The 24,115-nt window shown below is 39.8% G+C and overlaps 1 protein-coding gene across 1 annotated transcript in view; it reads right to left on the reverse strand.

Moving 5' to 3' along the window:
* The window catches only part of KIF26B (kinesin family member 26B), a 275,199-nt gene that overhangs the window by 98,453 nt on the left and 152,631 nt on the right, over positions 1–24,115 (reverse strand). Inside the window, exon 5 of the mRNA XM_030236166.2 lies at positions 5,759–5,942. Within this exon, the coding sequence (XP_030092026.2) occupies positions 5,759–5,942 (184 nt within the window). The remainder of the gene's footprint in view (positions 1–5,758; positions 5,943–24,115) is intronic.

The following is a 24,115-nucleotide window of genomic DNA, read 5'->3' on the forward strand; positions in this document are numbered from 1 at the left end:
GAAAGAGAACCTCTTCTTCTTTCTGGCAATACCTTAAAGATGGTTGGCAGTGAAGTGAAATACAGAACATGCTTTGCAAGTTGGGCTGGAGTTTTTTGCTGACCATAGCACAGGTTTCCATAAACTCCCACTCAATGTATGACAAAAATGTCATACATTGGAAAATGTATGACATTTTTGTCATGTATGACAGTTGTAAAGCAGACCAAAAAAATCCTGAGATCCATCAACCAGAATGTTAAAATGAAAACTCTGATAGCAGAAAGGGAGGTTTCCTGTACCTTTTGGACTTAAACAAGACGTGAATCAATTTTGTTTCCTTCAAATCAACTTTGCAAATCACATACGTGTAAGAACATCTCTTTACTTCCCTGCACTGATACTGGCCATTGAAAACATCTTTTGACAAGAAGTATTCACACCATGATTTATACAGGCCATTGCCAATATAATAGTTACTCATTATAAACACCCCTATTGCATTTTTATATAGCTCAGATTAAAGCATGCCAAAGACAGAGCAGTAATTGTTGCCTGATTTAGTGAAAAGCAAAAAAAAAACAATTTTAAGGCATTGGACAGCTGAAATATTAGCACCTTGTGAGCCCAAAACATTGGCATATGCTTCTGTCCTAGCCAAAACACAGTTGTGAATCTACTCACAAACCTGAACTGCCTGTGCATTAGACCTTTCTTCACTGTTACTTTTGACAAATACTGTGTTGGCTTGGTAGACACACTTTCAGGTCAGACAAAATGTTTCTGCTGCTTCCATATACAGCTTTATGTATTTACATGTATCTCACATGTAAATCAATGTGAGATAAAGGTAAGCTGCAGACTTGTATAAAGTGAATAGTAGATTTTGGGCTTATTTCAATCAAATACTCTGTTGTTATGAAAGATTATTATTTTGAACTGAATTGTCTTTACTACATGACACAGATCCTTGGGAGAAAGGTGTATGACTCAGGAGTTTCTATCACACTGCCAGCATCCTGCTGCCACTCCTGCCATTTGGCTGGGTCTTGGCTGCCACTGAAGGCCCCTCCCAGCCACACTCCGTGCTCAGCCCTGTGCTTGATGAGCTACCAGCTACCACATCTCTCATTCACTCCCCAGACTCCCAAACCCCCTCTCTGTGCCGCTTCCTACCCTGTCCTATGTACTTGGGAAGGGCCCCTTGGGACCACCTGCAGCACAATCAATTATTTACTCTTTAATAATCTCCTCTACTACATCAGCTTGAGAAGGGGTATCTAATATTACACTGCTGATGGGCTGAGGATATCACTACCAAGATGACCAATAACACCTCATTGTTTCTTTTTGCTTCTCATCTCTCTGTCTGCTCCTCTTTCCTACAGTGAGACCATAACTGTTCTGGACAGAAACAGGGGGCTTTAATCTGAATTTACACATAATTTAGCAAAACAGGTCTAGGCCCTGCAAACAAGAGTGCTGCTGCTCCAGAAAAATAAAAAGTAAACAGAATCTCAAATTACAGCTGTTTTTTTAATAGGTCAAAAAGACTACTCGAAGAAAGTTCAATGGTGACTTGCTTCTCCCTGGTAGAAACCTTTTGCATAGGAATGATTTTAGTGCCCAGGCATTGCTATTTTATTTTAAGATTAAGGAGCACCAAGTATCAAAAATCCACACCAAAAAAAAAAAAAACAACAACAAATATATATATACATAAGGAAAAGTAAACTAATCTCTGCCCAAACATAACAAATATCTCTCACTGACAGAGGTTTATAAGACTACACACAGAAAAATAATAAATGAAAGAAAGCAGAGGAGCCACATCCATTTATCCTAACCCCCTGCCACCTGAAAACAACCTATTTATTCAGGCTGGCAGAAAATTTTTCATTCCAGCTGTTTTTCATGTCAAATGTGGGATTCAGCAAAACTACATCTTTCACAGAAGGAACATTTCAGATTTTCATCAAAAGTGTTGGTTTACTTTTGATTCTGTTTGACAGAAAATGGAACAGGAGGTGTAGAGGGAGGATGGAGGGAAGCAGACTGGGGAGCAAATCTAAGCAAACCTTACTAGAATGGCCTTACAGTACAGTTACATCTTAGTGCAGGCATGGAATAATTTGTTATTTCTGCACAGAATACCTTTTTGCTCTGTTATTGGCGTGTTGTTAGGAAGGACACCACAGACTTAAGGAGTATCTTTCAGAAAACTGAGATTTGTGGAAACTTCATGTACAGCCATCCAGAACAGTAGTACTCTCTCTCTCTCTCTCTGGATAAATTCAGTAAAAGCAATCTGTTACTCAGAATATGAGGATCCAAAGACAGCAGAGAGAGAAGAAATGATGCTCAAGCTGTTGCAGTTTATGGAACAGGATTTCCTTTGGACACTCAGCTCAAAGGAAAACTCTCAAGAACTCATTGTGGGGATACCACACAACCACTCAGGATCATCCCCCTCTACCAGCAAATCTAAATCCAAAGAACACAGATAAATCATTATCCATAAAAGCACTCCTGTTAATATAGTTACAATAGGGTCACACCTTTGTATTTAGCATCAGGAAGAGCTATTTGGAAATGAGTGCAACAAAGAATCTGATGCTTTACTTGTTTCTTTGACAATGTGGTACTTCTGCTAGGCTCAGTGGTGTATCTAACATCAAAGTAAAATGCTGATTATGCAGTCCTACCATTCCATTATTAATATCATCTTCCTGCTTCTGTGAAGCTGAACTTCAGTTTTCAAATAATACTTCTTTCAAAGTCCAGGCTGGTACAGTTTTGATTTGTAAGGCATTTTGTAAGAAAAGGCACGAAGAATGCAACCTGAATATATACTCTCTAACCCTTTTCATCAGTTTAGATGTTTCAGTGGGGGGTTGTACCCATATCCATCCTAAATGAACTGCTTACTAACTTTTAAATATATTGGTGATCAGCAGATCTTCCTCTTTTAACTTTAAAAAAATTATATGAATACATGAAAGACAAAGTCTCTAATTTTAAATAAATCATTGTCATTAATCTTGCAATGAGAAGTAGAATCTTTGAAATTTCTAGTAGAAGCAAAAATATAAAATAGCAACTGTTTGCTTGCAATTTCATTTTAGAAAGCTGTGAAATTAAACTTGCCCTGAAAGTCAAAGCTTTGATGTACCCAACTTCCTATCCTTCACATCTTGGATACCCACCTGCCCTGGAAAACTGACAGATCTCAAGCTGACACCAAGCCAGTAGCGCCCAGCGTGTGTGCCAGGGCTCACAGCCCTGTAGGAGTGAGCCTGCCTTCCAGGCAGCCTGAGGGCAGCTGTCCCTTGGAGTTTCAGAAATCCACAATCCCTGGCAATGGCCATCCCTCCAGTTCTGGTGAACCAGAATTTCCAGTAACAAATTGTCACTTTAGAAATTGCCCAGCCCACTCAAACCCAAAGTAAAGTACAGTTTTATCACACTGAGATTGCTCGTAAAATGCTTTTTAAATACAAACCAGGAAAAAACCCTAAATTATTGAAAACAACGTTTTCAATAATTTAGCTTCCCTGAACGTTCTTCTTCCTCACGGGTTCATATTTTATAAATTTAAACCCTTACAGAAAACACTATATGATAAAAAATACAGAGAAAAGTAATTGGTTTTAACATACTCCTATCAAAATATATCCCAACCTAACTAAACAGAACACATAAACAAGGACAATTAAGAGCTAATAAGTTGGAAATTCCATTACCTCATCTAAAGTTTTCCCAGTCAGACAGATAAATTACACTGTTATCCTGAAGTAACTTACTTATTGTGCCTTGCAACTATTTTTGACATATTAAATTGAAAATTGTGCTACAGAGGCAAACTGATGGGAAACTTTGATGAAAGTATACAAGCTTCAGGTCATAATTATAAAGTGACTCCTAAAAGAAACCAAAAAAGGTAAAAAATTAAACTGGCTTCCAGAAACTGCAGGTTAGACATATTTTTGCTAATGGAAATGCAGAAAAATTTAATTTCTCTAGTATGATTATATGAAATAGCCTAATTTGATTTACTGCTTTGAAGAAACATGTGTGTCAATGTGTTAAAACCTCTTAGTTATTTATATGCTCTGACAGTTTTGGGACAGTAAGTCTGAAATGAAAATAAATTCCTCCTTCATCATGTGAGCTGCAAAATTTCAGTTTTACTTACATAGCTGGAAAGCTGGAGTCTGCTCTTGTATATGGTTTTACAGAAGCAAATCACAGGTCTGTTTGGGAATATTGCAAAACTGCTTCCCAAGCCCTCTCCACTGGAAACCAGTAGTGAGAGGAACAAGAATGGCTCAAATCAGCTTGGAATTTTAAGACAGAGCTATGTTTGTGTCTCGGTGTGTAGATCCTTTCCTTGGCACATGTAAAAATAATGATCAGGAAAAGTGCTGATGCATCCAAGATGGGAGATGAGCCCCTGTTTCCAAGAACACACCCTTGATTATTCCTCAATGGAATTTTTATTCAGATGCAACCTGTCCCAAGCACAGAAAAGTAAGACTCCTGAGAGGATGGCTTCTATTACTAATCTATTCTAAAGCAACTTCTTATAACAAGAAACAAGGTCAAGTTTACTCCTCTTTCCCCCACTAAAGTCAGAACAAATATCCCTATTCAAGTTTTGTAAGATCATGACAAATTTCTACATTTCTTCCCAGCTACCAAGCCAGAGGAAAGGAAGGGAGCCCCATGTGCAGGGAATCTCTTTTCAAACAGGTATCAAACCAACCATGAAAGTGATACTATCTTCCTCTGAAAGGAAACCCTGGAACTGCACAATATAAGAAGGTGAGTATCCAAAATCAGCAGTTAAAGTTCTGAAGCCCACCCTATGCTCCACAGTCCTAGATCACTCATTACAATTTCTCTTCTAAACAAAAACTTTCAGCAAATTCATTGTCACTGCTTAGTATTCAAGGAATATGGAAAAGCAACACACACAGATGCTTGCATAAGAAACTACCTTGATTAAAGCAAACTGCTTTTCTCAGCAAGTGCATGCTCATATTCCCTGATGTAATATGCCAGGCTCTCCACTTGTAACAGGGAAAAAGGGAAGGGCCACTCAGACAAGCTACAAAGCAGCAGCAAACCATATACCCACCTCCTCCACAACCTCAACATAAGTGTGCACCTAAACAGCATTTTAAGAGGGCATGATTATGCAGAATGGGAGGAAATAACATGACAGAACAAAAAAAGGAGCAGTTTATCATTAAAAGCATAGGTTTTGTTCAGGTAAATGTACTGGAAGAAAGCCAGCAGACATAAGCTAGAAGCAAATTACAGTGTGTTCAGCCAAGACACCAGTCTGGAAAGCAAAGGGATCAGGAACACAAAATATACATAGCAAGCAACCACTATGCAGTTTATACACTGCCACAGAGACAACTACTCCTGAAACCCAGAATGGATATTGGAATGGGTGATGCATTCTGCCTCCGGGCAGGATGGACATTAACTCCACCTAGTAGCACTGTGGTCCCAGTGCAGGTGGATTAGAGTAGCTGAGCTTTGAAGTGTGTAACTGCTGCACAGCTAGGTCTGTCTGTGTTAACATTATTAGAAATTCACTTGCATTAGTTAACTCAAGTTTTTAGGCCTTTTTACACATGTTTAGGGACCAGATACAGCAAAACCAACTGAGAAAGGTCATGGTTTTCCAATTCCTTTAATGTTTTTCACAAGGATAAAATTTTCTCCCAAAGAAAATCAGTATTTTAGTGATATTTGCAAGGCCTACCTTGCCCAAACCAGGAGTGTCTTTCACTTTGCTGACTGCCCTCAACAAACATGGTGGTGCAGGGGGTGGGGAAGTCTGAAGGATACCACTGAAGCAGGTAGAGAAGAGAGGAGATTCAGGAACTGATGATGCAGAAGGCCTGTGCTTCTTCTTTTTGGAAGACAGGTTCAATTTCTGAGCAGCTCTGTGGGAAAAACAAAAGTAGTAAGCTGAAACAACCTCAAATTCATCAACAAGAACAAACAGAAATATTTATCAGGTTACTATTTACGTAGGCTCTCAGTTTTGACCTCATTGATCCAGATAGTTTTATAATTCTTGTTCCTCACTCTTTAGTACTATTTTAATGCCATCGACCAAACAGTTGCTCCAAATTTAAAGTCTTCATTAAGCAGGGTCACAATCAGGCCTCTGTCACGATTTTATCTGCTGAAAAAATTCAGCCTGCAGGAAAGCTCCAAACCCAAACCAATGATCTATACAGCAATTTCTGTTTTAAAATTATGAAAGGTTCACACAGAATTGTGTCTCATGCAGAGGTCACTGATTAGAAAATAAATACTTGTACTTGGCGTTAATTGGTGATAAATGCTCAGGTGACTCTGCTGAGTTGTAAGAAGCCTTGCACTAGCTGTTCAAATCTTTTATCGTTTCTTAAAACACAAGGCAGTCTAAAAGCTGAACAAATGCTGACCAATGAAAATACTGCTGTCTGTGACGAGATGGAGACAATCACAAGAACTACAGCTGCACTAACCACTAAGCAGGGGAAGCAGTGAAGACTCTTTTTATTAGTACAGAATTCTCAGATAAGAATGCTGAATTTTGTATGGCATTTGATGAAAAAGCTATGCTTTTCCGAAGCAGAAACATTCAGTACTTTTGTTTTGCAAAGTGTTTTATTTTGAGAGATAATGCAACATTCAAATCTTTGTTACAGCTGGTTTGTTCCAACACTTGCATCCTGCACCGCCCAGGGATAACATCAATATTAATCATACTGTCCCATGGTTTCCCTTTTGCAAAACAGAGCACTTTAAACAGAGCAGGTCAGCAGGAGTACCAACTCAAAGGAGAGATGCATAGAACAATTTTGTTTGCTTTGGCAGACAAATTGGGACTTAATATATGTATAAAGCAACCTGTGCCGACAGTAGCTCTCCTTGCTTTGCTGAAGTGCGACACTCAAGACCAATAATTCTAAATCCTTCTAAGTTTTAAGAAGCTTTAGCTGTACTGGTATCAGTTTATATTACCCAACTCAAAACTTACAAAAGTGATGACATCATTTTACCCAAAGGAGTCAGGGAAGAAGGACTGAATATACACACACATGTGCATATGCACACATTTCAATATGCAAGTAACCTGTGTTTGTATCAGGTGTCTCAGACTCATGGACAAATTCCTGCTTGGTACGACATTGCCATATGGCAGCTGGTCACAAGTACACTGTGTGCACCACCAGCTTTATTCTTTTAGCCTATGACAAGTGCAAAGCACTTCCAGATAAATTCATTTCCAATAAAAGAAAAACACTGGGAGATTTTAACTGACCTGACACAGAATTAGAGCTCAGAAGCTTCTGTACCACCTCCTTGTCCTTTTTCTTTACTCTGACCTGACGACTGCAGTCCATAACCTGTCCTTCTCATGTAAGCATACAGTTTCTTTTTCATAGAAAAAATACTCAAAATGTGTTGGTCAAAACCATTGCTCCCTTTCCTTGCAATATTTCCATGGTTTGAGAGGATTCAATAATGCTGAATCAAGATCTTCAGTACATCTTAGTTTCACTATAAAATTATTTTAAGAGAAATCTTGTACTCTGTGTTCAACAAGTGAAAATGTAAGTGTTGGTCAAACATACTGAAAGCTTTACCCATGTGTAAAAGCTCGTTAGTCCAGTCTGAAACATAGGAAGTGGCTCCATCCACCATGGTCATCTCTCTGGTCTCACTGACTCATGCCCTGGTGTAAATGTATTTCCTAAAAGCTGTTTCCTGAATTGACTGACAGAGCCATTATCCCTCTTGCCACTAAAAGCTCCTCCAGAATTTGCTGTTCTTTTTACAAAGCTGACAGTGTAATACAAACCACTTCTTGACCCAACCAAGCACACAGCCAACCTTTTCTTAAAGAAAACACATTGTTGGAGGTACCTGGCCTTTTCAAAATCTTGGAATTATATTATAGTTTGACAGTTATAACATTTGAGATAGCATACATTTTTTTCATGCAAAAAGCAATAACCTGCAGTTTCCTTATAATTTTGGCCTGTGACTGGCAAAATGTATGAAAAACAATGAGCAATTTCTCACAAGTTCATGTTTTCCTCTTCTCTGTTTGTCTGTAGAAGAAATCAACACATGTCAGGCTAGAGAATCATTTACAAGCCCTATCAGCCTGGATTGAATTTTGAAGAGGATGAAAAAGGCAATAAGCATCAGGTAATTCCCAGAGCATTTAACTGGGAAGAGAAGGATAGTTTAACCACATGTAGGCTGCAATGTGACACAAATATGTAAAGAGTGGCTTTCTTGTGAGTACATTCGAGTGAGCAAAACCCTTCAGCCTGAGTGGCTAGCATTGCTCCAAACACAGCTGGTCACTGATTTGGCCCTGTGATCCAGCACAGGAGGTTAGAAAATCACGTATTTTACCTTTCCAGGCAAGTCAGATGCCTGGCTCTCTCATGCAGACTGGATCACCAGGCTCCTCAGGGAAATCAGCAGGCTGAACTGTGGGAGACCTGAGGGCAGTGCAGCTCACAGCCCGCACAGCTCTGCCAGCAGCTCTTTGGGCTCTGCTCTTTGTACAACAGCCAGCTATTTTATTTCTTTCATTTAATATCTAGTATAATAGGGCTCTGATTTCCACTTGAGACTCTGCACAGTGCTGCAGTAATGGTGATGGCAGTGATGGCAGCATGGCTTTATGTACTGACAATAAGCTGATCACACTCCAGGTTGTATTAGCTCCCCCTTGAGCCAAGTGATATCAGCTATGGAATATGCAGGGGTGTGCAGGGGGCTCCAGCGCCTTGCAAACCACTTCCCCACTGTGTGTGGTATGGCTGTGGTAGGGATTGTGTCCACAGAGACACACAAGGAACTTGATCCAAATTCAATTTTCGAAGGGCATAATTTAAACTGCATTAGACCACTGTGTGAGCATACTCATTCACAACAGAACTGTCTTTAATGTCATTTTACTGAATTACCTTCCAAATGAATGCATATTTAATCCAGTTTAGCTAATATACTTTGGATTAACGCCTTCAGATAATTTGGACTATTTCTTTCCTGAGAGTCCTGATGCAAACATGCAGCTGGAGACTTTTTAAAGGCTTACAAGATTTCTGGCAGAGAAAATAATCACAAGATCAAGAGTTGAAATTGCAGGAGGGACATTAGAAAGCTGATTAAAGTTCAATCCAAATAAAACTAATACATTGCCCTGGCAGGAAAGGAGAACTGCTTTGAAAGTCCACCTGATCCATAGCAAAGACTGAGATAATTTCTTGAAAGGATATTCTCTTCTTTTTGTTTTTTAAAATAAAACTTTAATTATGTATACCTTTGGGCAGTCAGAATTGTTTTCACATCCCACCAATGCAGAAATAGTCGGGTTTTTTTCCCCTTATAACTTTACAAGCAGGCTGGGATTTTCAAACCCAGGCTTCTAAATTAATGCTAATAAAATTCAAGGGATGATGGTTTAGTTTGATTAAAGAAATTTTTTTCAGCAATACATTATCCAAGACAAAGTTAAAATTTTAGGACTGTCAAAGTAGAGGTCAGTAGGCCCACTAGGTTCATTAGAATCAGAAGGAGGTAGAACATTAAGTGGATACTTAAAATATTATTCACACTTGTGTCAGCAAAGATCATTGATAAGTAACACTGACACACTCCATCATTAGGGACATCTGAAGAGATTTCCTTAGGTGTGCCTCTATAATTTATTTATTCCTTACTGGATGTTCATACTACACTAAAATGCATCCACTACTTATTACCCTTGGAAACAAAATTCCATACTGAGCTGGCATATCAGTTTCTCTGTCAAAATAGGAACAGAAATTTAATTTTCATATCCTATTTTCCAGAGAGGAAATTACTCACAAGCTGTAGATGCTAAACAGCCATGTATTAATTCATTGTAAATATTTACAATTCTAATTTGAACTAAAAAATTCTTTTTCTTCTTTATTTGGAGAAAACCAGTCCATTTTATACTAAAAATATTCTTGGCTGATACACTATTCAAGGAGGAAGATATGAACTTTATTTGTGCAAGGGATGGCTTATCAAAGCCTTGATTTGACAAGCCCCAAGCAGGTTAATGACCTTCCCTAGCAATAAAACACTACCTTTACTTACCCAAAACTGCCTTGCCTGCTGTATCTTAATGTATGTTGGAAAAGAGATTGAAGTTTCAGTTGGAAATCAGTCTTGTGAGCAAACTCCTTAAGCATATTTGTGCATTTGTATCACCAGTTATACAATAGATCTGTATATCTGTGATCAGCAGTGTTGGTTACCCAGCATGAAACATTCGGATCCTTGGTCTCAGGCTGAGCCTCTATAAGTGAAAGGCACCTTTAACCAGCCACACCCTCAAAACAACAGCTGTATTGAGGTTCTCTTTTTTTTTTTCCTAACCCAAGACATAATTCCTCCTGTAGAAAAAAGCAGAAGTTTGGACTGTCACCTACAAAGTAAAACATAATCTGTGTAGTATTTTAGTTAACTGCCTGTGCTGGTTTCAGCTGGGGTAGAGTTAATTTTCTTCCCAGTGGCTGGTTTTTAAAATCTGAGGCTGTGTTTTGGGTTTGTTCTGAACACAGTGAAGATAACAGAGAGATGTTTTTTTTATTGCTGAGCAGGACTTACACAGAGCCAAGGCCTTTGCTGCTTGTCCTACAGCCACCCACACTGGTGAGGAGGCTGGAGGTGCATGGGATGTTGGGAGGAGACACAGCTGGGACAGGTGACCCCGAATGATCAAAGGGATATCCCAGACCATATAACATCATGCTCAGGATATAAAGTGGGGGGAAGAAGGAGGAAGGGGCAGAATGTTCAGAATGCTGGTGTTTGTCTTCCCAAGTTACGTGTGATGGGGCCCTGCTCTCCTGGAGATGGCTGAACACATGCCTGCCCATGGGAACCACTGAATTAAGTCCTTGTCCTGCTTTGCCTGTGGGTGTGGCTTTTGATTTCCTTATTAAGCTGTCTTCATCTCAAAGATATAGACAAATCTTTTCACTTTTGCCCTTCCCATTCTCTTCCCAGTCCCACTGGTGGGGGAGAGAGCAAGCGGCTGCTTGGGGCTTGGCTGCTGGCTGGGGTTAAACCACAACACTGATAGAATGTCAAAAGTATTCTGGAATTCTGCCATTAGTTTTGATTATTTCCAACTCAAATGTTTGCCAACACGGTTTCCAAGTGCGTTTTCTGCTTTGGGTAAATATGTTTATGTTAAATGAGTCATCATATCATATAGAAGTCTTCATGTAGCTGGAAGGTAAAAACCAATGGGATACAGAAAACTCAAAACCATGCAGATTCCTTTTCTGTGAGAAAAGCGAGTCTTGATTTTCAGTCACACAGGGTCACTAAACAGTGTTTCATCCAGGATCTTTCATAACTGAATTATATCACCTATATGATACCCATACAAACTGGACAGAGTGCACTAAATAGGATGCTCACATTTTCTGATCATAGGAATCTAACCTACCTTCTCTGAATTTTTACCAAAATTGATTCTATTTCTTCCATTCACCTGCATAGGTGACGCAGGCTCAGTAAGGTGACATTACAGCCAGGTTGTCCTGGCAATTACCACCAAAAGGGAAGACCCCACACCTGCCCCTGCCCTGTCTGCATACTTCCTTTCCCTCTCTTGCTTCTTTCCTCACATTTATTTTGGCTTGGCTGCTACTGCTTTAACCTCCTAAATGGGCTTGTGCCAAGGGTGTTTTAAATCATACTTATTTGACATGGCTAATATGCCTGAATTACTATGGCAAGGTCTTTCCCAGCCTTAAAATCTGAGTCATGTGGTATGAAATGTGGTTTCATATAAATCTCGTGTTTCTATCTGGAGGGCAACGAATTGGCCGGGAGCCGTGGCTTCCTCTGTGCCATGCTCTACCCTGCATCTCCCAAAGCTAGGAGCAGGAAGATGCTTTAGAGGATGTTTAGCCCACAAGCTAACAGCTTGCTCTGCCACCCTTCCACCATCTGCTGCGATCCTGGGGTACCACCTGGGAAGCTTGTTCAAGAAGCAGGAACAGCCTCCAGGAGCTTCTCCTCATATCTCTACATCGAACAGTTTTTCTCACCCAGAGCGAGAGCAAAAAGACAGAGTGATAAATCTTGCAGCTGGCTTGCCATGTCCCTTCTCAGTCCTCCTTCCCTGCCTTCCAACAGGAAGCTACAAGCTATAAACAAGAATCAGAACAACATTATTCCACTTTAATTCTCGGGGTGGCCAAACCCAGGGCTGTGGTGTTGCAGCCTAGTAAGATATGTAAGGAATGAAATAAAAATCCTCAGAGGAACATTTTCAGGATTTGTAGTTCCAGTAAGATTCTTTGTATTTGTGTTTAATTATTTTACAATGCCTTTAAAATCTGGAGATAATTTGAGCTTTCTGCTTATTCTGTGGAAGGTATAATAAACATGTCTCTAATGCCCAGTAAACACTTGCCCCTTATTGTTCTCTTTATTTTTATGCATGCATTCAATTTCATAGCAACAATAAATCTGTCCCAGGCTGTAATCTTTCACATCTTGGGTGGCAGTTCAGATATTTTGGCCACAGTGCCTTAGTGACGGCACTCTCCCCAGGAACTGTACTGTAACTGCCAAGAAACTCATTATTTTACCTTATTTAATTCTAAAAGAGTCAAAATAGGACTTCAAACTTTATTCAGGATAGGTCTTAGGCACACAGGCAAACTGTGAAATTAACAGCACAGGCATATTCTTGTATCAGCTTCAAAGCTGAGTAAATTCATTGGCAACAGAGCTGCTCCAGGATTGCACCAAAACAAAGATGAGGAATATGCCTGCAGACCAATAGCTTAATGAGAAGCTCAAAGTTCTGCACAACTGTACTGTGGGACAGAGGACACATATTCTGTTATTTGAGGGGAAGCTCCCAGTTTTAGAGAAGGCTATGACAAGATCTGAAACAAACCCCTTCTCATGTCATTCCTGTTTGATTCACAACACTCTCTTTACCAGGAGCACTGTATTCCAGCAGAGATTTTTTTATCTAACCCATAAGTTCTGGAAAACTCTGGTCTGGAGACAGATGTATTTCTGCCTTTGGCAACAGGATCATTCATTAGCACTCATGCAGAAAGGTAATGTTGGCAAAGAGCGTAACTCAAATAAACTATCATACCTGGAATTTCTCCAAGAGCTCAAGCCCCTGTCCTTCAAGACTACCTATCAAGAAAACTACATCTTGACTCAATATCTTGATACATTCAGAGAAAGATAATTTCTGATTACTTTGATTTCTTTTTCTCCTCATTCTCTTTTTTAGTCAGGTTCCTAAATTTCAGGCATTACCAACCAAGGTGGTGGTCACATACATGATAAAAATGACCAGATGCACCTTTTCTGCTGTGTTATTGACTGCAAACACACATAACCAACTTTCATTTTTAGAGAAAAAAGAGTGATTTTGGTAACCAGCAGAAGAACCCTGCCATATGAAAAAATGCTGAGGAATCAAACAACAAAGAGAAATAACAAGTCGATTTTTTAAAAGAGTGGGTAAAGGTTGTTTCTACTATTAATCTAGCTTATTTTCTCAATAAAAAAAGGTTTTATAAAAAAATGGTAGACAGTGCTCACAATATCCTTTTCTTGGAAAGCTCTGAGGATCAATTGGATATGTGTCATTGCATGCTTAAGGCATGGAGCAAACAGACCCATTATACTCAGATAAAATGAAGTAAGATGTTTAGCACTAGTTTAGAAAACGAGATATATTTACTATAGCTCAAATTAATTCAAATATCTTTATCACTTACCACCACGTTTACTTGACAACCCATTTTCAGACCAGAGTAGCCTTTATTTCAGTCACAGAGGTGAGGGCAAGGGCTCTGGTATCTTCCAAGGAAAGGTCAGAAACAGGCTCCATCCAGCTCAGCCTTTGGGTGTTGAGATACATTGTCTATTTATACTGATAATTTATTTTGCAAGGTGCCAGCATTGCCACCAAGTACTAAGGAAGGAGACGTGCATTGTTTTATCCTCGTAGTACAACAAGAAATATACACAGACCTTACAGCTGTTAACTGTAAAATATCAAAGGTATAGATGTACAGATACACTGCCTTCTCATGAAAGTTCCCAAAGTAATAGCTGGCAGACTTTCCCTGTGTCTGAGCTAACACAAGAAATGCCAAATCATTAGACTGGACTCCTGGTTAGTCAGCCCCTAGCTGGCTCTCCTCATGAGCAGTCATGACAGCTCAGAAATATGACTAACAGAAACTGTGCAATGTGGGGCCCACAAACCACTGGCCATTTAATAACAGTCCTCAAAATCACATAAAGAAAATCCTTTAGCTGTAAGTTTTATGGAGCTTATACGATTACAGTTATTCTATTACCTTGAATGCTAAAGCCTGACCACATACTGTGCAGAAAGCTATTCTGTTTCATATCTGTCCCATTCAGCAAAAACCTCTCATAACACCAGGAGAAAAAGCAGCCAGCACACAGATTCGCAGTCCATTTTGTCATTGTTTAACTTTCCGGTTGGCAGAACCATAAAAAGGTTAAAAGGCAGGTATGTTTTGCAGGGGGTTTTGCCTCATCAATATTTTTGAGGTCAGCACATTTAAAATAACACCAGCATACAAATGGTAAACTATTCTGACAACGCAGATGCATTGAAACTCAATGCACTTAAGCCCAGCTCTGACAAGCCATCTCCTGTCATAGTAAAAAATATTTCCTCTAAGAGTTCCTGTTAGTTTTGCCTTGTACTTATTTAAGCCCCCTCCATGAGATGGTGATAATTCTTCTATACAAGTTGTTTTCAGCTACTGGAGTCTAAAACTGTTACTATAAATAACATGCTATGATCCAAGCCTGAGGTCTTCCTCTTAGCAGGCTAAAATCAGTCCAGTCCCAACAGCTTATAAGCAAAGTAGACAACACAAAAGGAAAAAAAAATATGATCCCACCTTCCTAGAGATAGGCCAAAGCACAAAGAAATTCATGAATGGTACGAAATAATAAATTAATCTAGATTTTCTCAGCACATACACACAAATATTTCCGGTGGTTTTGGAGGTGCCTAACAGCATCCCCACCAGAATCTCCCAGGAGTGTACCCAGATGATGGACTTGTGCTCCACACCAGGGTATGGAAGGAGAACTAGTTGAAGCCAGAATGTCGGAACTCAGGACATCCCTCTCGGAGTCTAGAGTTTCCGGGACCCTTGCCAGGGGGCTCAGAGACCCTGGCACACAGCCCAGAACACCAGTGGGTTCAATTACGAACCATGGAACAACTTACCACCTTTACATGAAGAGATAAAAGCCACGGCAGTTTAAATAGTGTAAAAATAAAGTACTCACAGGGTGTAAATATAGATTTTAGGATTTTTGGTATAGGGGTTTTTGGGGACAAGATGGAGGGATTTGGGCATGTCTAGCCTTTCTTCTTCTTCTTCTCTACCTCCATCTTCACTGGGGATGTTGGCACTTTTAGATTGGTCTAGAGTAGAAACCCACTGTCTAATATAGATGATAGGTATTGGAAAATAGTTGTAAATATTGTACATGTAGTTTGTAATATATAAAGGTAACACCGCCCTGGGGGCAGGCAGAATGCCTCTGATTGTCCTGCTGAGCAGACCTCGGCTGAACAGGGAGAAAATTTTATAGATAAGATACAATAAACAACCTTGAGACCGAGAACTGAAGAGCTCCGACTGATCTTTTGAATGCACAGGCTGAAACAGAGACTTTTACCAACAAACCGGGGTCCCAAACCACACAGGACCCCACACCAGAGGAGTTTGGACATGGTATAAGGAAAAGCTTTTTCACCCTGAGACTGTGAAGTTTTTGTGCTTGGGGAAGTTTAAGACCCAAATATAAAGGCCTGGGCAATGTGTCTGATCTCACAGCTGAGCCTGATTTGAGGAAGTTGGTAGAAACATCCCGAGGTGCCCTTCAGCTTCCATGATCCAATGATGTTATGAAAGAAGAGTTAATGCAAATCTGTATTTTTTCTTTCAGAATGTACTTTCTCTGAAAATTTTGAACAGAATCACTTAGCATTAGTCTCAGAAATTTATTAAATTCAAAATTAAAGCTTTAATTTTTAGGATATTAATCTAAATATAAATGGAGAAATGTCAAACTACAATTCCAAACTGAAAAAGGTAATAGCTACTTTTTTTCCCAAGGCTGTAACCAAAACAGATTTAAAAACTTCTTGATTTTCTGGCAGGACATTAGCTAATCAGGAGCAGCTGATGAATTAAGCCTGAATGAAATCCACATTTCCTGCTGAGAAAAAAAATTGACACAAATTTGACCCACATCACTTTCAATGTTTTGTGATAAGACTTTCTCTACCTACTCAGGCAGTAATTCTACACAACACTAAATGTCCTCATATCCTACCATTTGCAGGGGAAGTCCCACATGCCCAGCCTCTTGCAGGAATGCTCATCATTCTGCTGGCTTGGACCCCACCTCCTTTGGGAGCTGACCTTAATATTTAACCTACTTTAATTATGCTGCAGAATGATTATGAAAAATTATGAAACTGGAAAACACTATTAGTCTTGGCAATTGCTGATATTTTTAAAACAAACCTTTTGTTCTTTTTTTTCTATTTCCAGTAAAGTGAAATTCAAAAAACCCATTAAATTAAATGCACCACACAGAGTAGTAAGGCATTGCCAGGAAGAATTGAACTGTACACATGTGTGGCACAGGCACCATCAGAAAAAAAGAAAAGCAGAATTTATGACTTGTAAAGCCTTTAATCTGCAGTTTTCTGCTTATTACCTGTTCAAATTTCAGTGAAAGCCAATTAATTTTCATTTCTGAGGGCGCTTCTCAGATAGTTGAACAAACTGATCCACTGAACAAGCTTGTTTCTCAGCAAAAGCAAAATTTTGAAAATACCTCTAGAAGTGGAAAGATAAGTTATTTAAAACAGCTCAACATTTTTATGCAAAAATGTTTCTCTAAACTCATCTTGTCTCATATAAAAAGGCAGGAAAATGCATTTGCTGTTTGATTTTACTTGGCTCTCCATATTTTTTGTGAATTGTTGATAGCACCAATAATTGCAGCTCTGTACCACCTGAATCAAGTGCCAGTAACTCCTGTTCAATATTGCTGAAATACAGCTGAGAGTGAGGGATGCAGGGGGGAGGAATATCAGAGGAATTAGCAAGGATCTTGTCTGCTTTTCCATGACACAAAAGGGACTGCAGTCTCTGAGTCTCCTGGGTCCACGGTAGATGTTACAAATACAAGGGGTAACACTACACAGAAAAATCTTTTGACTCTTAAAAAGTACATGGGCCCCTCTAAGAATAAGATCCAAACTGTATTTCTCACTGTATTTCTTTTATACCAGAGGACAGGAGAAGAAGACAGTTCTGTCTGCATACAAAAAAAAAAATGAATATACTTTGCTTTCCAGAGCAGATGACAACAGAGAGATTAATCTGCTTCTTTTGCTCTACTACAGCCACCTGCAGCAAGGCACAAGCAGGACAAATGCTCCCTCACCCTGCATTTGCAGAAAGAGAAGTCATTATTTTCCATTCTGGAAATTTGCTCACACTCACACATTTGGCATATTGGGCATTTAAAATAACCTAAACAGAAAATAAAATTCAGAATTTAATTTACAACATCACAAGATTCTGCTCTCAGTTGAAATGCTTTTAGCTGATTTAAACAAGAGAGGATGGAAGCCTTATTGACTGGGTAGTGTAGTTAAAATTAAGCTGACCAACTGATCTGGCGTGTCTGGGGTTGCCTCTTCGAATTACAGAATTCTCCAGCTCCTTCACAGTGAAACATATTCCTGTTGAAGCTTCAGAACAAAATGAAAATTTAATTCAATCTGAAAGATATTGATCCCTTTGGGACTTATTCAAGCTGCCTAGCTTTATCAGTTTAGGCCTCCTGGGCTCATAACAAACCTATGTAGCACTATCTGAGGAGCCTCAAGCAGACTGTTCCTTCATGATCCCACCCTGATTCTTTTGTGACCTAGTACCCAGCAAATGCAGCTTGCAATCAGCCCTCTCTAAAAGACTTTTTGCATATATCAGTGTATCTTAGCACTTGGATTTCTCACAACCAAAAAACTCCCCCTGCACCCTCTCACTGAGCCACAGAGCTAAACACCAGTCCTTTGTCTTTAACAGGACCTATCATACTCACAATAAAGAGTGGGGCTCTACAGTTTTGTAAACAGCCACACAAGAGGTCATGCTCTACAAAATTAGGTTATTTTTAGTAAATCTTTTGTTTTACCCACTTGCAATATCACCATAAACTGTGGGCATCACTGAAATATCCTCATTCAAGCAGTCATTCAAGAATGAATGTTACAACTCAGAAGACTGACAAATATTGGGGAGCAAGAGGGGATTAAAGTACTTTAGCTTGAAGTAGCTGATAACACAACCTTTTTATACCACAAGGCATAATAGATTTCTAAATATAAACTTTATTCTTTTCCTTGATACAGTGCTTCAGTGGGAAAGCCATAGGCATACACTGTGTCCCCACAATGCAAAAGCACTGCAAAGCTGATATAGACAGACAAGCCACAAAAATGCACTTTTTTTTTACCACTGCATAAACATAAGTTATCCCACTGTAATTTCAGCAGTATGGTTACAGCAAATGGCCTTCTTAGTGTGAAGGTATTTATTCTGGTCAGTTTATTCCTAAACAGCATGGGGAATAAGGAAATACAATGTAAAGTACTACCTAATGATAAATTTGCATTTAGTCAAGAGCAGCTCTACTGATACAATTATTTTGGCAAGAAGAAATATGCCCCATAACAAAAATTGTTGCTTTGTATATATTATGAACACAGACATGCAAGACAGCCAGGTTCACTCTCCCTGCACAGATCAATGCCCACACCAGCCCTGCATGCACAAACCAAAGAAGAAAAGCCCTGTGGAGCACAGGACAGGGAACCAACTTGGGGCCTTGTTAGCATGAGCAAAAACCATCACACTGCTTCACATCTGAGCTGGGACAGCACAACTCTGCATCACACAAAGCCACTGGCCACTGACTCCCTTTCAGTCATCAATATCACTGACTTACTTTTTCCTTCGTTTTATTATGTTCTCTTGTAGCTGTTTTCCATCTGTTGTGTTACCTGTTTTTCTTTTTGTCTGGTTACATCTATTCATTTAAACAGGTACTATCAGAAACACAGCAGGCAGATGAAAAGCATTCAGCTCGTCACCAACAGTTCAATGCCCACTCAGGGGTGCTTTTACAGTCTTTATTTTACGATTAGCTCCTGCCCACTGCACCAATTTAGACTTTCATTTGCTATTCTGCTCCCCCAGCTAGAGAGCATTTATACTCCCCTTTGGATTTATTCTCTGTTCCAGATACCTGTCTCTGACAAGAAAGATATGGAAGGAAGATCCATGGACTATGTGATACAGTTAGTACCAGGAGAAACAGAGTATCTGTGGGACCTTTTTGCATGGTTATATTTCAGACATCTAACACTGCAAGGAGACACACTCTGATCACATTAAATTCAAATCAATAATGTAAGGGGCAGTTTCAACGACTCTCTGGAGATACAATCGTGCTCCAAAGCTCACTGAGGCCAATCTTGGGTCACTTGTTTCTGAATGTATAATAAATTTCCTCTGCAAGTTCAATTTTGCAAGGACCCAGACATCTCCTGGGGTATGTGATGCATGCCTTTAGCTCCTACTGAGACTAATGCGACCTTAAGGGGCTGGACAAATTTCAGGAACAGGCATTTTCCGAATTATAAAAGCAATTCCTGTCTGAGGACTGAATCCAATCCCATGATGTATGCCCTGCATTGCTGCTGAAAGAAAAAGAAGCACAAAAAAATTAATTATCTTGAAGAAGGAGACAACAGAAAGCCCTAAAGTTAGAACACAAGGCAACCAGCTCATGTGTGGAGCTCATCAATGTGATTCTTAGGAGGCTCCCAGGAAATTTGGCTGGAGGGGCAGCCAGCCAAACTGGGGTTACCACGATGTGTGTTAGGAGGGCAAGACATGATTACACTATCATTATTTACCAAGTAAGATACAGAATTCTTTCAAGCGTGACTGAATTGCATCTGCCCTTGAACACCTGGCTGGGAGTAAAACTGGCTCACATGCAGAGAGAGGCTGGCTGCCTTTGCTGCAGATAAACTCACTATCATGAGAACTTCAAGGAGCGAGGCATTTAGTAATTAAAGGAGAATAAATATAGGGCATGTGACCCTTCTACATCTGATGCCACAGGAAAGCATGGAATGACAAAAACAAAGCTTGTTTTCATGTTCTTTTCTACCAAGACTAAATAATATTATAGCAGAAGCACACAGGCAGTCACGTTGGCAGCACAGAGATATTGTGAAGCTGTTTGGGGGGAAGAAAAAAAACCACACCAACTCAAAAAGTCTCTCAGCAGTCTATTTTAAGGAGGCATCTTATATAACAGGAAACAAGCACAGTTATTCTGGATTCTTGAACACCGTCTGTCACACTGCCACAAGCAAAGGAAGTATAAAGAAGTATGTGACACCATTTGAAGATTGTTAGTTTTAATTAGTCTGTAATAATGTTGGTTATATAAATCCTTGCAGGTTGAATTAGAGGAAGAAAGTGCCATGGAGATTAAGCCTACATAATATCTAAATCATTCCAAAGCTAAGGGGAAAATAGATCTTTTTTTTATTCTTTTGCTAATGGCAAGCTCAAACAAGAGGATGGTGATCAGTGTGTGGTATTTACAGGCACTAACCACTAACATGGGCTGAATTCTTCAGGGCAGGAAGACACACTCTCAAGGAGGCAAGGGACAGGTGGCTGCCTGGCAAAGGAGAGCTTTTGTGTCCAAAAGCTATGGAGTGAAGCATCAGCTGTCCATGTACAACTTAGCAGGAACACTAGAAGGGTCCCTCAGGGTTGTGGTACGCCAGCTGGCTCCTCAGCCACTACCCCAGCCTAGCCTGCAGGTGCTACTGTGCTGCCCAGAGCTCCTGCTGCCAAGAGCTAACACACCTTTTCTACCTTTTCTCTCTAAAAGAAGAGCCACATAACACAGGGCAGGATGGAATCTTCAGTTTCTTAGATTTCTAGTTTAGGGGTTAGAATTTGGCTAATAGCTTTGGTCACAGACAGTATTTAGGATGAAAGGATGTACTAGAATTTTAAGAAGACCAGTGAAACATTTCTGTGTCTTAAAACCATACATGCATATTCTTTTGAGCTTTAGCATAGATGGAAAGAGAAATGAAATTGTCAATGGTTGAAAAGAATGCTGTGTCTAATAACAACCAGAATTTTGAGAGTTTCATTTCTGATTCCAAGCAAAAAAAAAAAAAAAAAAAAACCCACAGTGATTCATATAGCATTACTCTACTAGCCTAATAAGAATTAAAGGAGGAATTGTATGGACACTATCCAGGTTTATGGAGCTTTACCCCAACCAATCACCATCTGCTTCTCCCAGGGCTGTGCAGGTGTGTAGCTCAGAAATAGCCCATATCCAGAAAAGCAATGCCACACAGGAACTTTGCAAACCTCAAGGAAAGAAAACATAATTTAGGCATTAAGATGTAACTGTGCATAACACATCTGGGGCAAATTTTCAGGAAATCTAAGCTAGTTTTGCTCCAAATGCTTCTGTGTGATTTCACAGCAGCTGGTTCATGGAGAGTTTGAAATTTGCACCACTCTTTATCCCCATTAGATACAAAACTAAAAGCTTTCTAATCCATGAAATACTGCTAAAATAGCAGAAGAAAAGATGAAAGGATGAAAGTTAGGTCAGCTAATAAAAATATAAATTATGTTGAAACTTGCAATAACCAAATATTATTACATGTTAATGTAATGCTTTACCAGTTTTTATCCATTTAGTTCTTGGTATGCTGACTCAAAAAGAGAAAGACCCATTTAGGCACATCTTGTGCATGTAATATTAAACTCACACTTCATGAAAAAGCCTCTGCGTAGTTCAGTGTTAGGAACTTTTCATAGTGACTAACATCTAAATGAAGGAAATATATTGTTTTGATAATACTTTTTAAGGGGGCATATTGAAACTTATAAAAGAAGCAAAGGTAATAAACTCCTCCAGTTCCCCACCCAAAAAACTACAATCCTGTCAATTATATTGCCTTCCATTCCATTGTTATCATTAAGGTTAGAAAATCAAATGCAAGATACTTTTCTTTCTGTCTGAAAAACAAAATATTTTGCTCAGATGTTTCTAGTTAGAGCTGGAGTTTCCCTCACAGAAGTACAGCAGTAGGGAGGTGAGGACATGAGGTTCCCTAAATCCACAGAGTTGGCACAAAGCCAGAAGGAATGGCAGAGTTACAATTCCCTGGGCAAACGCTATTACTGCCTGACAGACTTCATCCAAGGAGGGGTCTCGACTGAATTTCACAGTAACTTCCCACCCCACAAAGTACCCACTCTAGCAATACTTTACTTATTTACAGGAGATTTTGAATAGCATGTTACAAACTTCTCCCTGCAGCTTTTTGAAAGAAGCTGCATCTGTTTCTTTCTTCTGTGCTATCCAACGTGCAGGAGTGGCTATGAAAGAGCAAAACACGCAGCATGTGTGTAACTGGGAGAGGCAGAGAGAGATGCAAACACCTGCTGGGACTCCATTTAACCAGTAACCCAAGAATTCCCCTGCAGAAGGCTGAAGAGATTAAGCCTTTACCCGTTTCTTTATACATACATGCACAGAAAGTCATTTTTACCTCTGTAATGCAATGAGTTAAATATTATTTACATAGCAATAATAATATACTACTAATAATTTACATAGTGCTTATCTTCTTGTATAGATGCAAACCTTGGCTGTTGGAACAGCTGATGGGAAAGGCACGTCCAATTACTTCAGTTCAAAAGCCAAGGCTCACATGTAACAGCCAAGATGAACCATAGTTCCCTCTGCGGCCCTGCTGGTCGTGGCTTGTCATGTTGCGAGAGCAAGCACACCCCTGAAGGGCTGCCTTTTTAGCCTACCAGTGATCCAATTTACAGCATTGACCCACAAGGAGTTACACTGGCACAACACCCAGAAGGAAAGGGAAAGGAGGTCAGTAAACTGTAGCATGAAATCAAGATGTAGCCAGAAGCATGAAGACGAGTGATTCTCTATGCAGCTCTTTTTCTGTGCCACCATGGTCCTTTCTTTGATCTTCCTTCCAGCTGTTGCCATAACATGGCTTTCAGTTTAATTTCTCTAACTGCAGTTTGATTTAAGCATGTTTGCAAAAACTCTCCTGGGATCTTAGAATCACTGTTGCATGTCTACTTATTCAAATAACAATGGAGCCTGCTCCTGAGGACCTCGGGCCTGATTTTTCATTATCTTGCAAACTCATTACTTGTTTATACCTGCATAAAATTCAGATGTTAAAGCATTATAAACTCAGGTGGCCTCAGTATAAATGTTTGCACAAGAGGCAGAATGTCAGAACAAGTGGAGCATGCCCTCCTGGAAGCAAAGAGACACTCCAAGCAACACTGCACCATGTTCCTACAGCTGGAAGAAGCTCCAGTAAAGGCATTTGTGTAAGCTCCCAGTAGTGCCACATTCCTACAGCACACACAGCAAGCACACTGCAGACTGCTCCAAAGAAAGGCACTGCCAGAGGCAGCACCAGCACAAAGAGGATGTGACTGAAAGCAGTGTCAGGAATGTGTCACTAAGGGACAGTGGGGAAGCCACATGCTCCTCAGACACAGCTGTGCCTTAGACAGACAGAACTGTCTCAAGGATTCCACGCTGTTTACACTTTCCCTGAGGCTCCCTTCTTTTCCAGGTAAAAACAGTGTTTCAGTGCAGCCCCAACAGAAGAGGTTCTGTTCAAAGAACAAAATTGTGAAGACCTATCCAACAATAAAAAAAATGTATCATCATATATATTATAAGGTGTCCAAGGTGCTGGTGGTTCAGAAGACTCCTACTAGGTTTTTTTTAAATAAAATAAAATAAATTAAAGATGTCCTCCCTGGCACAGCTACTCCCCGGCAGCCAGAGCCAGCCTCCTATGGCACAAGGGCAGCCG

The sequence above is a fragment of the Serinus canaria genome, chromosome 3 (genome assembly GCF_022539315.1).
Source record: "Serinus canaria isolate serCan28SL12 chromosome 3, serCan2020, whole genome shotgun sequence".
Lineage (NCBI taxonomy): Eukaryota > Metazoa > Chordata > Aves > Passeriformes > Fringillidae > Serinus > Serinus canaria.